Here is an 18,533-nt window from a genome sequence, read left to right as displayed (position 1 = left end):
CCAGAAGCTGCTGTCTTGGCATCTGCTACACTAATGGTTGTTTTACACGTCAGAACAACAAACAATTGATTCTTCACCTTCATGCGATGATATAACAGTTACCCACATAAACAAGACTGTATAAGTAGAGTTCCATCAGAAATAGTACTCAGTTGTATACAGAATAAGATTTCATGTGTGTACCTGAAGCATCTTTGTGAACGGGCTCAATGCATTTTAAATGTTGACACCAAGGCCCACAGCATATCAATTTAGCTTGTGATTGAACTTCAAAGGATTCTGTGAAAACATGCGAAATACTGTTACTGCACCCTCTTGTGAGCAATGAGTACATAAACTTTTAAGTAACTTTACATTAAAAACTGGCAAAATGACTTCATACCAAAATAAAATGTGGCAGCAGAGCACAAAGTACAAGAGATAGCATAACATAACCCAGTGACTTGAGGGGACCAATACAGGAAACAAACAAGTTCAGAATGTTAAGTTCAGAGACAAACTTATAAGAGATGTGGATCATCATATAAATGAACAGAATTGGACAAGGGAAAAACATACAAATTACATTGTTGTTATTCCATCCTGTACCTTACAAATTACTTTGAACCTTTTGTGACAATGCTAGTGGACAAGAATTTTCTTAAAGAAAATTACTTAAGTAATGCTGTTAGGGTGAAATATTCAACACAATGGAAAAGGTTACAAAAATTACCATGTGGCAATTTGTGATCTTTAACAGGATAATGTGGTAGAGGTAAAAGATAGCAAGTATTTCACAAAAAAAAAAAAAATAAATAAAATAACAGCTTTGAAAGATGGCACAATTATGAGGTATAAGGAGCAAGTACTATCTGTCGTTTTCCTTCCTTCCTTCCTTCCTCTTCCTGCTTCAGAGGTGTCTTTCAGACCCCTCATCCACTCTCCCTACAAAATTTTCCTATGTCCTTTTCCTGAAGAAGGAATTTGTGGTTCCAAAAGCAAGGAATCTGGATTTCATTGTATGTGTAGCTATTCTCTGAAATGGGAGTTGTTCCTCCTGGAATCAGTCAGTCTGGTGATTTTTCTGATATTTTGACAGATTTCCAACTAATGTTTTTCTTTTTTGTTGTGCCTCCTTCCATTACCTATTATTAAAGTTCCATTGGTGAAATATGTTGAATTGTATTAAGTGCAGGAAGTGGAACACAGGGTGCAGTTATGAAATGGAACACTTACAGCAGTATGGGTCATTCGCACCACTCTCCTGCCAGTGTTCAGAGCAAACAAATTTTCTTGTATTAACTTTCCACTACTTTTTTCATTATTTACCCATTTAGTTCCAGAGGAACAGATATGTTGTCACGAAGCTCAGCAATGTGTGAATATGATGATTATGTTGTTTGCTGTACTGCCACATAATGCTTCAGTACCTGTAGTTGCAGTGTCAATATTTAAAACACTTGAACTGTTTTCATTACAATTTTCACATTTCATAGTGACACTGAACTTTATTCTGTGCATGAAGTATCATTTACCTATATTCCAAAGGCTGTACTTGTTGCTGTCTTTGCTGCACAGTCCACAAAACTTCCAACTCTTTTTTTCTTTCAAAGGTCTAAAAACTTAGGTGAACAAAACACAATTTCTTTTTAACAGTTTTTTTCTTATATCTAAAAAAAGACAGAAAAAATAAAAAAAGCTCTGAGTACAACATCATTCATACTGACATTTGTGTACTTTTGACCTTTTAGTTAGAATAAATATTTCAAGACTTACAATGAGTGTTACAGTTGTAACACATGTAGATCAAAATTTGTGCGTTTCTTTAAAAAATGTGACTATACACTATTGCACATCATATTTGAATACATGGAAGAATTTCTTCAAGAACACATGCACTCGAGGGATATTCAAGAAGATGCAGAACATGAAACATTATGAAATTTATGATTTTATATGACACAAAGTCCTGAGAGTCACACAGTATGACATGTGAAGAGGAATATCAGTAATGAAATTTCTAAAGCATTCAGTGAATTAAGCATCACGAAAAACACCAGAGATAAGAAAATGAATTGATTAGATAAATTCCATGCTGAGAGGGAAAAAGTCATTACTACATGGATAAAAGTTACACATAAAAATTATATGAGTCAAGAGAACACACAAAATACAAGTGAATGAATAATTCAGGAGGGAAAATTGCACAGGACACACAAAAGAAAGTGTACAAGATGACAGTGATATATTGTGTGTTTAAAGTTTACCCAAAATATGATTAGGAAAAATCCTTTATCTTACCCCTATCCCCTTTAGAAGTATGAACAAGACAGGAAATTCCTATTTGGATAAACTTTCAACCATATTTATTACAATGATGACAGTGAAACACTACTGCATAGTAGAAATGTGTCATATACAACAAAGTTTGTCCTGAAATTCAAGCTTATGAATGATTATAATTTTAATAAAGACAAACCCACATTATAAAGATTGGCACGAATGTTCAACATTATGTATATATATAAAATTTCACAGAAATCAACAAGTATAAAATTAAACAAATTCAGTACACAAATGTGGTTACTTACAAAAATAAAATTCAATTTACAGATTCACTTCAGTTTGGCAACAATGCATTACATTAAGTAACATGTCTCACTCACAGTTTCTGTAACAGTGCAAATTTACAGATAAACTTCATTTAAACATAGTAGAACAATATGAACTCATTTAACAAGAATAAAATCACAGTAGCTCAACTCAGAAGAATGATTCTTCTGTGCGAATATTTCCATAAATCTATTTATTTAGTAGGTACTCCTACCAAATTGTTTATAATTTTGCAAATAAGTAACAATATAGTTCTTCGCTAACTGTTAGTTTTAAATAATACAGAATATTTCAACAAATTTAATAAATGTCTGCTGAGAGAGAGAGAGAGAGAGAGAGAGAGAGACAGTTAAACATGTAACACTTCAAATTTACCATTATAGACTGATGTGTCTCATAATGTATTTCCCATTAACTCTGAATCAACAATTGTTCAAGTGAGGCAATAAAGAAATAATTTTGGCAACTTCTACATATGCAGTTCATCACACACACACACACACACACACACACACACACACACACACAGAGACAGACTTCCCGCTCTAGGTGCAAAAGGAAAAACAGTCAAAGAAGAGAATAAATCTTAACTGTGTAACAATAAATATACTAACAATTTACAAGTTTATATCAAAAATTTTAAAAACAGTAGCATATGCTGATGAAATATCTTGAATCTGATTTTACTTGTAAGCTTCCATTTATCACATAAATCTGTGTATAGTATCAGGTAATGTAAACATTAACATGATAATTATTATAGAAAATGTAAGCCACAATGAATTTCGAAGAAAATCAGCCATATTTACAGTGGAAATACATTTTATACAATGCTTACAATCTACACATATTAACAATTATCTCTCTTTTGTGTTTTATGCTGAACACTGGTTTCACACAAATGAAAACACAAATTTCCTTATATGTGAAAGTTTATGAATAAAACCATGTAAAAAGGACAAAAGATGTGCATGTACATTTTTAAAAAAATATCATGGCATGATAAAAGTTATGTAACAGTTACTATTCTGAATGAAAATTCAAACTGTGTAAATTATAGTAAACCATGAAATAGCAACTTGAAGTAAATGTGCTTGCTTAGAGATACTAAGAAAAGCATGCTATTGGATGGCAGTGCAGCATTTTGTCAATGTCTTACAATTATACAATGGTACACAACATGTGGAAGTCATTACCTACAACTATTTATAGAACAATATAGGCCAGATGCAATCTAACGTAATAAAAACAGTTGCGGTCATGTTAATGTTACACAATAGCTCTCAAATAAAATCAGATCAAATACACTTAACATATCAGTCACATTCAAACACACAGCAATTTAAAATTCATGAGACTTGCTGGCATTTCGACATGAAAATTCATGTCTCGGCAGCACATCTGATAGGTACACAATATCATTTTTATGTAAGATATAAAAAATCCTGCAGAATGTCTTTTTCAAAATCGCGTTAAATTGTACATACTAAACACATATTGCAGAGAGTTGTTTTCTACGTTCCGCAGATAGTTTCCAATGATACATTAGCACACGCACTTCACGTTTACAGTATGTTAAATTCACTCAAGTATTACCTCAATAAAGGTCAGAGAACCACTAACAGCCCTCTCCCTAATCACATATTACAAGATGTGACATGTGGATTGGAGATAATGCTGCATGACAGTAGACATTCACAGAAAACATTAAACAAATCCCAGAGGTTTTTCAATATACATTCACAATCTTGTATTTTCCTTGTAGGATGTATTTCAATCCAATTATAAAAGTCAACTGTATTTCAATCCAATTGTAAAAACTACAAAATAACAGAACATAAACCAACAGTTATTTCTCTGGAATGTTGGTTAATCTCAATGACTGGTACAGTTTTCTACATCTAAGTATATGTAAGAAAGTACAAAACAAGCAAATCTTTGGATTCAAGGGACTACTTCAATGTTGTCTGTAATGTTGTGCATCATGTGCTGATCTGTCTGTTTCAACCTGGAGCTAAACACTGTAAATGGCACACAATGGAAATGGTCACTCACCTGACATGCACACAAACAACACTTTGGTAAGAACAAATATGTTGGTTGAAGATAACTGTATCACTACTGCAACCTGTCTATCCGGAAATTGTCTTCTGTTGATGGATCTGTTATCACATTCATATCGGGATCTGTTAACATCTGAAGACCATCAAAGTCAATTGGATCTAGTCCTTCACGGAGGGTCTCATCTGAGGGGAAGAGCTCAGAGTCATCAAAAGAGCCCGACATGGCAGAACCCAAATCCTTAACAAATTCTTGCCTCGAGAGGTCATCACCCGTACTTGATGAAAAATCTGTAATATTAAGACAAACAGAATGGTCAGTGTACGTACTGATAACACACTTGTAGATAGTAAATCTCATACAAGTTTCAATTGCAGCACTTTCATCTTTGATGAGTACAGCTCACTAAAATCATGAACAATTAACGACAATACAACGACTAAACTACTGAACCCTTCTCAGATTTCATATCAAGAACTACAAATAATGCAGGACAAAGAAATACCCATCTCTGAATTGAAAAGAAGCTGAAAGAGTGGAAAACAAATGTTTCTAGATCCAGGTGGAATCCTGGTTTGGTTTTACAATGAGTACTCCTCAGTATTGGTCCCATACTTAGCTTTCATTTTTCATGACTTGTTGATTTGCTGCAGAATTTTTTAACATATTCTAAATTAAAATACAATAAATTTCCTTAAGGGAGAAAAGCTTATATCCATAGATCAACACAGATTTAGAAGGTATCACTCATGTGAAAATCAACTTGCCCTTTTCTCACACAATATCCTGTGAACCATGGATGATGGGAAACAAAGAAATTCCACCGTCCTTGATTTCCAGAAATTTCGTGAATGAATTGTGTAAGATATGAAGAGTGGGTAGCCTGAGTTGTAATATTGCACAGTGTGTGCAAGTAGAAGGGTAACCCAACATCAGCAGTGATACCAGGAAGCAGGAGATTACATGACCGGCTGGAGACAAGCTCCTAGAAGGAATAGAGGTCAGGAGGACAGCACATGATCAAGTGGGAAGTGTGTTTTGCAAGACTTTATAAATACTGCCACCTGCGGTGCTGGGGAGCCAGAACTCAGTCTGCCTCATTACTCTGCCCCCAGGATGGGATATAGTTTCTAGCAGTACTTAGCTGCACATGGTACATGCAGCACTCCACAACAAAGTCAATGTGTTAATGCCTTGTAGGATTTGACAGTGGTTTCCCATCCTAAATATTCCTCACTTCTAGTTATTTATCAGAGTTCCTTGTCCTTTTCCCACCAATTTTCTTTATCTGAAAATATTTCCAACTTGTATTCTCAGGCACCAGAGCTATTAGCTGGACGAGTCACTTCACAACAGAAAATAGTATCAGCTCCCATCCTGATCCACTTGCAGGATGCTACAGATGCAAAATTTTTTGTGCCATGTGTGAGTTTGGCTAAAAATCTGCACTCCTATTCTGTGGAGTTGGCACAAATTAGGCATCCCTACTGTCAAGTGTTGGCTACCAGGAAGCCAAAGCTTTAATATGTCTCTACACAGGATGGTGATTGAACAAGCCGTGGATTGAGAAATAGGTAAAATATGTTGTTGACTTCTGATGGTACACACTTCAAAGTGAGGAAAGGACCGACAGCTTTGAGAGCTATGACTGAGATGAAGAAAAAAGAAAAGAGAAGAGTATAGTGAAGGCCCAGAAAGGATTGTTACGGCATGGGTTTGTCTACATGAGAGATGTGTTGCCAATGCGGCGTGACTGCACGCCGATCCACTGAGAGGCAGCGCGAGATCTGATGGGCGAGGAAGGTCTGCCACAGCATGAGTTTGACTTTGTGGGAGGCAGGTTGACAATGAGATATGGGAGCCTGATGTTCCAGAGGGAGGCAGCAACATCAGTCAACGGACTGGATGGGCCAGAGGGGCCCCACCAGCTGCATGGAAGCAGATAATGTAACAGGAGGCATGTGACAGCCAGGGCTGGCTGGCAGCGAGGGCCATGTAGCTGGGAGGTGACAGAAAGATAGAGAGGCAGCACAGACTGCTGACACACTCAAATAAGGTGACAAGGCTTACTGGTACAGTATGCCACAAAATGAGCAGGTAAAGCAACCAACAGTAATGTTGCACAGTCATTACAAATCAGGCAGCACATTAGTTTAAGTGATGCATTAAAATTATTATCACAAGCTTTTCATCGCAACAAACCACAGGTAATGAGTTTTTGGAGAATTTTGATAGTGCATTTAAGTTGCTGGACCCAGGTGAGCATAATATTTTGCTTAAGTCAAGACACAAATAGTAGGAGCTGCCAGGTGTAAACTGTTATTCAGGGATTTGACAACCACATGGTCTGTTGTATGAGCTGTTTTCATGGAAAATTTTGCTTGTAAATGCACATTAGGCTATTATTCCTGTAAGTTGTTTGGAAGTAGACAAGATCATGGTAAAAACATTGCACTGTGGGGTTTGCATATCGATGCCTTGCTGTATCATTTTAGGGAAGCCATTGGGGTTGTCATAATGGAAGCTGAGTTAACTGGAATTATTTCTGTGGTTCTGAAATTAGGACAAAGCAGTTTTCATACACGGTCTTTATGGTGACTGCCTTGAAATAATATTGAGGGCTATAGGAGAGAGACAGTAACACACTCTGAAGCTCCTGATACTGACTCTACGGAGGAGAGTGCTATAGCATCGGTGAAAGAAAAGCAGATAGGAAGAAACATAGTTAGAATGCCAAGGAATGACAGACCTGAAAACCTAAAAGATTATCCATGAAATGTATTCGCAGTTGCGAATATGGACAACTATCAGCTGTATAATGGAACGATGACAAAGAAAATTTGAGCCAGACCGGGACTCGAAGCTGGGTTGCCCAGTTATTTGAGCATGACCTACAGCCAGACTTAAACTTCCCCATGTCGTCAACCACATGTCCACAACCTGTACTCGTACATCCACTACGTATATTCACATACAGGCGACACATTTTACTTGAAAGTTGCTTGCCCAGTGTGGTGGATATATACGAAATTGCATACATATCCAAAGGAACATTGCATCATAACTTGGAACAACACAAGCACTGCAATACCATACAAAATGTTATCTATTTGAGACAGAACTGGAAGCAAAGCTCAAGGATGAAAAAGAAAAAGAAGATAAGTTAGCAAAATTGCCACAGGAAAATGCAGAAAAGCTAGTGGAAATAAACCTAGAATTTAAAGGGCACTTTACAGAAATGGACTGATTAAAGCCAGCGAAAATTTCCAGTAAAATATTAGGGCACACTGCGCCATCGGCAGAGTCAAGAGACATAAAATACATTTTAAGTGTAATCGAAGGGGCCACTTTGCAAGGCAATAAGGCAATGTAATGAATGTGCATGGCTGGTGAAAAGAAAGATTAAGAGGCAGGAAAACTAGAAACAATGAGGCAGTCATATTGCCCTTTGTCATGCAAAATATTTACTGCTGCATGTATGAATAGAAATGATTTTATAGTATTATGATGTAAAAAGGGAAAAGCGAATCTGATGAGGATGCTGATCAATAGTGGTGCTCAAACATGTGTTGTTAAAAGGAAGTTTTTGGAATGCTTGAATGTGTGATCCAGGTGAAAGTATTGGGAGCAGATGGATTGCTAATAGCGTTGCTCAGATATAAGGTGTTACAGATATTGAATTGCAGGTTGCAAGAGGTACTGGAGCAGAGGTAGATCTACCATTTGAGGATCTCTTACAAAACAGTTTCCTAACTAGTCATAATCCTGTGATAAATTATGATGCAAAAAGTATATGGATTTGTGAGAAGTAAATCAAGTTGTAAACAGCATGAGAACATCAGCTTTCAGAGAGAAAGTTTTATGGAAAAGATGTTAACGAGAGAATGGCAGAGGCACTGGGAAATAGCTACATTAGTGCAAGTCTGGTAGGAGCTATGAGACAGCAATGTGTTAGTTCAGTAGCGGTAGGAGCTGCGAAACAATGGCAAGTTATGTTGAACATGGGAAGAGCTGGTTTGGTGGCAGCAGTAGCCACAAAAAAGTGAGATGTTAATGTGGAAGTGGTAGGAGCTGTGAGGAAACAATGTGTTTGTTCGGTGTGGTTGGAGCTGCAAAACAGAGAAGAGTTGTATCGAACACAGTAGGTGCCAGTTTGATGCTGGCAGGAGCTGAGAGACAGCAAAGTGTAGGTTCAGTTGTAGTCAGAGGCTGTTGGATGACAGTAGAAGCTGCAAAAAAAGAATGCTAATTCAGTTGCAGATGGAGCCACAAAACTAAGAATCAATGAAAGAGAGAACCTGCAAGAGAAGACATTAGAATGGGTCAAAGATTGATCATGGGTCTGATACAAGAAGGAATTTTCAGAGTGCAGGTAGATATAAGAACGAATATGATCAGGGGTCTATGCACCAGAAGCACTGGTATTGGTAAGAGATGGCACAAATGTGCTAAATGTGACAGAAGAAAATACATCAATGAAGTGTCTATTACTGGTGGTTGAGGAAGTGCCACTTGAGGAGGCCGAGTGACAAGAGTAAAGAAAGAAAAAAGGCCAGGGTGAGTAAATTAAAAGAAAATCCCATTGTCAAACATTTGAACTGTGAAGAAAGAAATGCCATTATGGAAATTTGTATGGCATACAATGACATATTTCACTTGCCAGGTGACCAGTTGAAGCATACTCATGTTGCAAGACATGAAATCTAGATCATTCCACAAGCAGGTCGGGCAGTATGTTCATGGCTGTATCGAGTACAACATGCACAAAAGAGGTCCTCAAATACGAAACCGATAAAACGTTGCAAGACTTGGCTTTCCGTAGCCCATCCAATTCTCAGAAGGGGATATGCATTGTTAATAGATATCAAATTTAGGCACCTATAGTGTGCTACAGTCTGCCACTTTCCCACTAGCATCCCCCCTCCCCCGTTTTTAATTATAATTAGGGGTAATTCCATGCATTATTACTTGGAACCATAATATCCAGTAGTGTTTGATTAGTGCTGTGAATGTAACGTGTGCACTTCGTTACCATCAGTGTGTGTGTGTGTGTGTGTGTGTGTGTGTGTGTGTGTGTGTGTCATATGAAATAAAAGGGCACACCCAGCAATCGAGGTATAAACACATCAAGAAAGAAAGCCAGACAAATAATTGGAAGTAAATTGACTAAATAAGACACAAAGGAACTACACACACTGGCTGCAAGTGGGCACTGATTTAAACCAATGGGGAATGTTCAAAATCTGTTCCAGACTGGGTTTCTGTTGTGGCAATTTGGCAACAGTGAACAGTTTGTGTGTGATGTTGAGCATCTCACTGGAGAAAACAAGCTCCACATGTGAAATGTCAACTATCACATAATTTTAATTGGACTATAGTACTGAAACTGAAGACAATAAAGACTGAGAAAGAGAACTGAAACAGCCAAAACAGCTATAGGGAGCAAATGTTTAAAAGCCATCCCCAACGTCGCAAGTGGCGACACTACTGGGACCTTTGGAGAAGAAGAGATGAGCCAGGCCAATAACCCAGGCCATTTGGGCAAGGGTGACACACAGGCCCTAACACCCAGAACACAGCTGAGAGAGAACTAGCTGCTAGTTTCAATCTAGAAGAAAAGAAAGTGATCCTGAAGCAGTTACATGATTTACCAATTGGTAGTCATCAAGGAATTGGGAGAACTCCTAACAGAACAAGGAAATATTGTATGTGAGAAGGCATGAAAGCCAATATAGGACAACATATTTATGCCAGTGGAAATGACAACAACCTCTGAGCACCGCTTTAAAAGATCATGGTCCCACTTTGACAACAAGTATATACTTACACTTCAGGATGCACTGATGAAATTTCTAGTTGCAGAATGTATCAAAAACAAGATGCGTAAATGGTAGCAAGAGTGCTAGTGGAAAACATTATTTTTAAGTTAGGCATACCATCAATACTACTGAGTGACATAATAGTAACTTTACCAGTGAAACAATGCAAAGAGAATGTGTACAGAAAAAATCAGGACCATGAGCTACCACCCACAGAGTCACGGAGCATTAGAAAGAACACACAGAGCTTTAGCTGAAATGCTCAGGCATTATACAGACTGATTACAGACTAACTGGGATACATGGATCCCATATACGGTTTTTGTATTCAACACAATGCTGCTTAGTGCAACTGAGTACATATCTCCTGAGTTTTTGTTCGGGAAAGTGTATTTTGTAGTAGTATGGTATTCTGCCTTATGGCAGGTCTTGTCATGGGTTAAGCCTCTTCCACTTTTGTCTGTCCATAGCCAGTCTTTTCATTTCAGAATATTTGTCTGCTTTGATACAGTCCAGCATTTGATACCTTCCTTTTGCTCTCCCCCTTTTTCCATCCACCATTTCTTCTATTCCTTCCTTCAATAAACAGTCTCTCCTGAAACAATGTCCAATCCAGTTCTGTTTTCTCTTTCTGGTGACTTTCAGCATGTTTCTTTCTTCCCCAACTCTTCTTAATACTTCTTCATTCCTTACTCGGTTTTCCCATTTCACTTTTTCCATTCTTCTCCATATCGACAACTCTAGTGCTTCCAGTCTCCTTTCATCTTCCTTCCTCAATGTCTAGGTCTCTGCACCATACAGTGCAACACTCCAGATGTAACATTTGGCAAGTCTTTTCCTCAGATTTTTGTTTAGTGGTCCACAAAGTAATTTCTGTTTCCTCTTGAATCTGTCTTTTGCCATTGCCATTCTTTTCCTAACTTCGGTTGAGCAATACATATCCATCATTACACTTCCCAAGTAACTGAAGTTATTCACTTGCTCTATTTCCTCTCCCCCTATTTTCATATGGCATTTTCTCCCCTTTCCTCCAATTACCATTACAATTGGTTAATCTTCATTCCATATTCTTCTAATTTTGTGTTTAGATCATCTAACATTTGTTCCATCTCTCTTGCACACTCTGCCATCACAACCATGTCGTCTGCAAATCTTATACACTCCACTCTCTGACCCCCAATACAAACTCCTCTCCTTCCATCAAAACTTTCATTAATAATTTCCTCCAGATAGATATTGAACAGTGTTGGTGATTAACAACAACCTTGTCTTACACCTCTTCCGCGTTCAATTTCTCCACTCATCACACCTCCTATTCTTACTCTTGCTCTCTAGTTCAAATATAAATTTCTATTTAGCCGTCTATCCCTCCTTAGGATTTCCAGCAGTTTGTCCCATCTGACAGTCAAAAGCCTCCTCAAGATCAATGAACCCAACACACACCTTCTTTTTCTTCTCCATGTACCTCTCTCCTATCACTCTCAGTAGCCCAATGGCATCTCTAGTTCCCACTCCTCGCCTGAAACCAAATTGTTCATCTCCTATTATGCAATTCAGCTTTCCACATAGCCTTCTGTTGAGCACCCTCCAGCAAAACTTTGGCTGCATGTGATATCAGGCTCACTGTTCTATGTTCCTCACACCTTTTGTTGTTATTTTTCTTTTTTTTTGGGTATTAAGATACTTTCTGTAAAGTCCTTTGGCCATTTTCCTGTCATGTATATTTGATTACACAATTATAGTATAGTACACCAGAAATTTTACAAAAGAACCCAGCAGAAGTAATCTACAATTATGATGATTATGTGCTCACGTTAAAAGAGTGAATGAGAGCTATGCACCAGTGTACATGAGCTTCTAATGCTCAGACTAAATGGAACAATAAAAATATTATGATAGAACTCAACATCCACACATCCACAGCAGTTCCAACAAGCAGTTAAAGTTCTGTTACGAGGGTAATCCCAAAAGTACGGTCTCCTATTTTTTTATAAGTACAGAACTCTGCTTGTATGGCAGTTGGTCACACTGTTATGAAGAGTGCTTCACGTGCTGTGTGTAAACATGCGTATGCCACGCTCAGGTGCTCAGTCTTGGCTTGGCAGCCGTTGAGCAGGAGACCGTCAATTTCTGAGGAGACAGTGTTGAAGGTTGAGAAAAGCATGCATGAAGATCAACAGATCACCCTCGATGATCTCTGCATGTTGGTTCCTGAGGTTTACCAAAGCACCACTCACAGAGTTTTAACGGAAACATTGAACTACCGGAATGTGTGTGCAAGATGGGTGCCACGCATGCTGACTGACGACCACATGCAGCAATGAGTTGATGCTTCCTGCACATTTCTTCACTGCCTTGCAGCCAAACAGGACAACTTTCTAAACTCAATTGTCACAGGTGATGAAACCTAGCCATAACACTTTACACATGAGACCAAGCAACAATCACGCCAGTGGCGGCATCCTTCTTTGGCAAAGCCACGGAAATTCAAACAAACACAGTCTGCTGTTACAGTCATGATAATTGTTTTTTGGGATTGGAAAGGAATATCGTTGGTCGACTTTATGCCCACTGGGACCACAATTAACGCTGACAGGTACTGTGAGACCCTGAAAAAACTCACACGGGCAATTCAAAACCGGAGAAGAGGAATGCTGAGCAAGGGCATACACATTCTCCATGACAACGCTCGCCCACACATCGCTTGGCCAACCGTTGCTTTCCTGGAACAGTTTCAGTAGAACATAATCACCCACACACCCTATAGTCCAGACTTGGCGCACAGTGACTTATCACCTGTTCCCTAGGTTAAAAGAACATTTGGCCAGAAAGCGATGCAGCTCCGACGACGAGGTGAAAGAAGAGGTTCATAAATTTCTGAACAGCATGGCGGCGAGCTGGTATAACATGGGCATACAAAAACTACCACAGAGTCTACAAAAATGCATCGACAGAAATGGTGATTATGTCGAAAAACAGCTAAATGTTCAAGCTGTAAACTGATGTAAACCATTGTAGAAATAAACAGGTCTATGTACTTACTTTTGGGATTACCCTCGTATTTGACAAAAGTGTATGCAGGGGCAAATCAAAAGAATTAGGCAGTCAGTGGCCTATATATAGTAAAACAAATTAAAGGACCAAATGTGGTCATATGTTTAAGAGGGAATAATATCTGACAGTGCATGCCAAACACCTGAATTAGTTCTTTTAATTATAGGTTGGCAGCAACACATCCAGTCCAAACAGTGGCACATCACCTGCACCCACAACTTAACGAAATTCTTGTCATATCCAGGATTATATTACAAAAAAGTGGGGAAAGTCAGTCTTTACAGTGTAGCATGGAGAATCATAAGTTACTCTAATTTAGTAATATTAAAGAATAAATCTGAAAACACAATACTTGCTACCAGCTCTGTAGAATTCTGCCAGAGAAGGCTCACTCGGATTAATATGAGTGCTGTAGAGCGTGCAAGTACAAAACAGGTATTACAATGGCACATAGGTAAAATAGAGGAATCTTTACATCTAATTGCACAATTAGCTTGCCATGAAAGAAAATAACAAAATGTTGTCTACTAAATTTTGCTGGGGAATCAGTAAGATATTCTTTGGAACTCAAGATAAAGATGACACATTTGATTTTTATTTTTGCTTTTAAGGCAAAAACTGATGTATTAGAAGGAGAACAGAAGCAGCTGTCAATAATAACTAGAGTGCTAGCCACAATAGTGAAAGCCATGTTAACAAGTTTTAATCAGTCAGGTTCCATAGTGAGGAACGAACAGATCACTAACAATGAATGAAATGGCTCAGTAAACATATACAGTCAAACCTCCATATGACGATTATCAATATAACGGTAAACCTGGGTACAGCAATAATTTCATACATACTATGTTAATTACCCCTAATTACAATGATGAAGCAACACCCTGTTATAATGAAGACAAAAGTTTGACAAATTTACTATTCCTACTTCTGAGAAGCTCACTATAGCGATAATGTATGTACCCTCTTACCCTTCTTACATTTTTGAAGCACCATGGTTTTGCTGATCATTTGATCATCAGTGGTTTCAATTTATATGTCCTTGATGCTTTGCTGCAGAGAAGAATAGTTAGATGTACTTTTGACTGTTTTCCTCCTTTACACTTTTCTTTTCTAAAGGCAGTTGTCTCCTCTGTCATCAGTTGATACAACAATCTTGTCACATCTGTGTTGTACAACTTTTCAGGACTGTATTTTGTTAACAGTTTACACATGGTGTTTTTCCTCCAAAATTGTGTGTCACCTAAAGGTGCTGATTTTTCTTCTTCAGAAATCACTTTACAAATGATCCCAGGCCTAGCTTTAAATCTTTGCAACCATCCGTTACTTGCATTAAAATTAGAATCGCCATGCAACTTACCAAACTCTAAGGCCTTTTTGACATTCTGCACACGTATCTCATTAAACCACTGCAGTGTAGCACTGTCCACATCGTCAGCAGCAGCCATCTTCATTCTTTTTCTTAAAGGGTTAAATTTGCCACCTACAAAACTTTCTTCAATTACTTTTTGTTTTTTAAAGAACATAGCTAACTTTGATTCTGCAAGTCCATACTTCCTCACCGTGTCTACTTGTTCATTCTGTTGTCAATGTGTTTGAAAGCCTCCATTTTTATGTCCAGCCTTATTTGTTTCTGACTTCCAGCCATTGTCCAAATCTTAGTGAAGTCCAAAGCATTTACATCAGCTAAAAATATTCACAGATTGCAAAAATCATGTAGATAAGCTGTGTATGAGCCCAACAAAACATTTCTGTGTGCTACTGAAGTTCAACAATGGGCAAACTAAACATTCAAACAAAGGAGTTCTTTGACGTTTGCCACTCAGCACAGCTCGCCTACAGCTGTACACTATTCTCCTTACCGCTGGAATAAATACAATACTATAGTATATAGCAAAGCATCTGGAAATAAAGTGCTGAAAGTCTAGTACTATCGCTATAGTGAGCTTCTTGGAAATGAGATGAGATGACATGCTAAGATTTGGACAATGGCTGGAAGTCAGAAACAAATAAGGCTAGACACAAAAATGGAAGCTTTCAAACACATTGACAACAGAATGAAAGAAGTAGACACAGTGAGGAAGTATGGACTTGCACAATCAACGTTAGCTATGTTCTTTAAAAAAACAAAACGTAATTGAATAAAGTTTTGTAGGTGGCAAATTTAACCCTAGAAAAAGAATGAAGATGGCTGCTGCTGACGATGTGGACAGTGCTACACTGCAGTGGTTTAATGAGATGCGTGTGCAGAATGTACCAATTAATGGTCCGTTGATATGTCAAAAAGGCCTTAGATTTTGGTAAGTTGCGTGGCGATTCTAATTTTAATGCAAGTAACGGATGGTTGCAAAGATTTAAAGCTAGGCCTGGGATCATTTGTAAAGTGATTTCTGAAGAAGAAAAATCAGCACCTTTAGGTGACGCACAATTTTGGAGGAAAAACACCATGTGTAAACTGTTAGCAAAATACAGTCCTGAAAAGCTGTACAACGCATATGTGATAAGATTGTTGTATCAACTTATGACAGAGGAGACAATTGCCTTTAGAAAAGAAAAGAAAAGAAAAGAAAAGAAAAGGAGGAAAACAGTCAAAAGTACATCTCACTATTCTTCTCTGCAGCAAAGCATCAAGGACATATAAATTGACATCACTGGTGATCAGATGATCAGCAAAACCATGGTGCTTCAAAAAATGTAAGAAGGGTAAGAGGGTACTTATATTTTACTTTACCTTCCTTCAATTTATAAGTTAATTCAGTACAGTATAGCTTCAGCTGTAATGTTTTGCTACAGTTGTGTTGTAAATGTGATTTCTTTTATTGCAGTCAATTACAAGGCAAATCGAAAAGCATGGATGACGTCAACTCTTTTTGGTGAGCAGCTCCTTTCGCTTGATACAGAGATGTCAATAAGGAATAAGAAAATTGTATTGTTGGTGGATAACTGTAGTGAGCGAAACAACATGCCAGCACTGAAGAACACTGAACTATGCTACTTCCTCCCGAATTGTACTTCTATTCTTCAGCCACTAGATATGGGGATAATTAAGAACTTTAAGACAAAATACCATTCACATTTAGTTCAACATGTGATCGCAAACATTGAAAGAAAGGTGAGCAATCCCTACAGTTTCAATGTGAAGCAGGCTTGTGACACGATTGTTAGTTCCTGGAATAATGTACAGCCAAATGTGATTGTGAACAGCTGGAAAAGTGCAAGAATTTCAAAAATTGAAGATGTTGGTGAGAGTGGTGTGGTGGATGAAATAATTCAGGATGATATTCAAATTGATCTGGAGATTTATTCAGCAGTTACTGGTAAAACCATAGATGCTTCACTAGCTCTATACTTGTCAGTGGAAGATGAGGCCATTGGTGTTTGAAGTATATACCAACGAATCTATCATTGGGGAGTTAAAGGGTGATGTGATAAGTGTGAATCCCCCTCCTCTGATGGAGGTCAGTTGGAAACTATTCAGCAAGTAGCATCTTCAATCCCCAGTGTTTCAGTGCAGCAATTGATTGCTTTGAGGAGATAAATACAATATCCACAAGAGAATCTTTAAGAAAAAAGAAAGAAAGGGAAATAAGTGAATTTTTCTGTACACAAAAGTAAGATACTCTACAGGTACAGTATTAATAAATGAAGTGAACAAAATGTGTTTCATTATTTGTCTTTTTTCATCAGAAAAGTACTACAGTAATGTACTTCTCAGCCATGAAAACATGGCTCCTTGCTCCAAGTTATGATAACAAAACCTCATTATAACAATAATGCTGGAACAACAATTTCATTTTCATGGTTCCATGAAATTCGTTTTGTCGAGGTTTGACTCTAATACAGTTTCAAAAAAGTGCTGACTGACGGCTACAGAGAGTTGTTGTATAGATAAATATAATGAGCAGCTAATTCAGTTGATATCTATCTTTAATGAGTTTGAACACAAATATTATTTGGTAACTACAGCAACCTTAAATGCGGAGAACAGTATTTTGGAACTGCACCTAATTAATCCTGTGCAGGTAGTCAAATATCTTGAGTTGATAAGAGATGACAGTTGATAAAATATGACATTAAAGATAAGCACTTACAAGTTACTGACAATGATTATCAACTGCTTAAAGTAATTGATCTTGACATATTCACTGCTGGAAATATTTTAAGTTACATAATAAATATTCCCCTCGTAGACAGAATTGTGATGTGTACAAAATTTGGCCACCTCCTGTTGATGTAGATGTAAGGAAACAGTTATTTATGACTATAACCCTAGAGAAGAAAATACTGTTAACAGATGATGCTAAAACACCAAATGTAAATCTGAGTAATGGTCAATTATTACATAAAATGGGAGATCAAAGTCAGAGAGTGTATAAGCAGAAGTTTGTTCTTTTGTTAATTTAAGATCATGAGATATCCAAAGCAAGAATGTTACACTGCCTTGAAGATACCCAAATACTGCACTCAGAAGTATATATAGTATTGAATGAAAGTGTTTGGACATAAATAATGGGTAATGAGTGTTATTTGTAGCACCAAAAGATGGAGGTCTTACAGTATTATGCAGTGACAGTGAACTCACTGATGTAGTTATTTGTAGTACAAGCAAATTGAAATTTTTGGGCAAATGTAGAGGATATGGTGCTCAAATACTGATGCAATAATAATGTATTACAAGAACAAACATATCAAAAAATGATACAGATCCAAACTTGAATATGGATACAGAGTGCTGTACTGTCAACTAAAAGAGAGAGAGAGAGAGAGAGAGAGAGAGAGACAAATAACACAATTTAATTTGAATTTGCCTGTTGAGAACATGCTAAGACAGTTGCATGATTTAAGTGCAGCAGGTCATAAACTTGGCGAGTTGGAGAATGAAACTTTGTATCAGCAAACTACTCCTTTTAGTGGGATTTTATTAAGTAATATACCCATTTGGAGTTATATGGGGACAAGTATAGCAATTACATACCCATTTTGAGTTACATGGAGACAAGTATAGCA

At 37.5% G+C, this 18,533-nt stretch overlaps 1 protein-coding gene across 4 annotated transcripts in view; it reads right to left on the bottom strand.

The window, feature by feature from the left end:
* Positions 1–2,103: 2,103 nt before the first annotated feature.
* The window catches only part of LOC126259802 (CREB-regulated transcription coactivator 1-like), a 382,069-nt gene continuing 365,639 nt past the window's right edge, over positions 2,104–18,533 (bottom strand). For all 4 annotated transcript variants that reach the window (XM_049956826.1, XM_049956829.1, XM_049956827.1 and 1 more), the window contains one exon: positions 2,104–4,943. In XM_049956826.1, the coding sequence (XP_049812783.1) occupies positions 4,711–4,943 (233 nt within the window). In that variant the 3' untranslated portion in view covers positions 2,104–4,710. The remainder of the gene's footprint in view (positions 4,944–18,533) is intronic.

Source organism: Schistocerca nitens, chromosome 5 (genome assembly GCF_023898315.1).
Source record: "Schistocerca nitens isolate TAMUIC-IGC-003100 chromosome 5, iqSchNite1.1, whole genome shotgun sequence".
NCBI classification, from domain to species: Eukaryota; Metazoa; Arthropoda; class Insecta; order Orthoptera; family Acrididae; genus Schistocerca; species Schistocerca nitens.
Note: the sequence above shows the minus strand (reverse complement) of the source record. Positions and strands in the feature narration are given on the sequence as shown.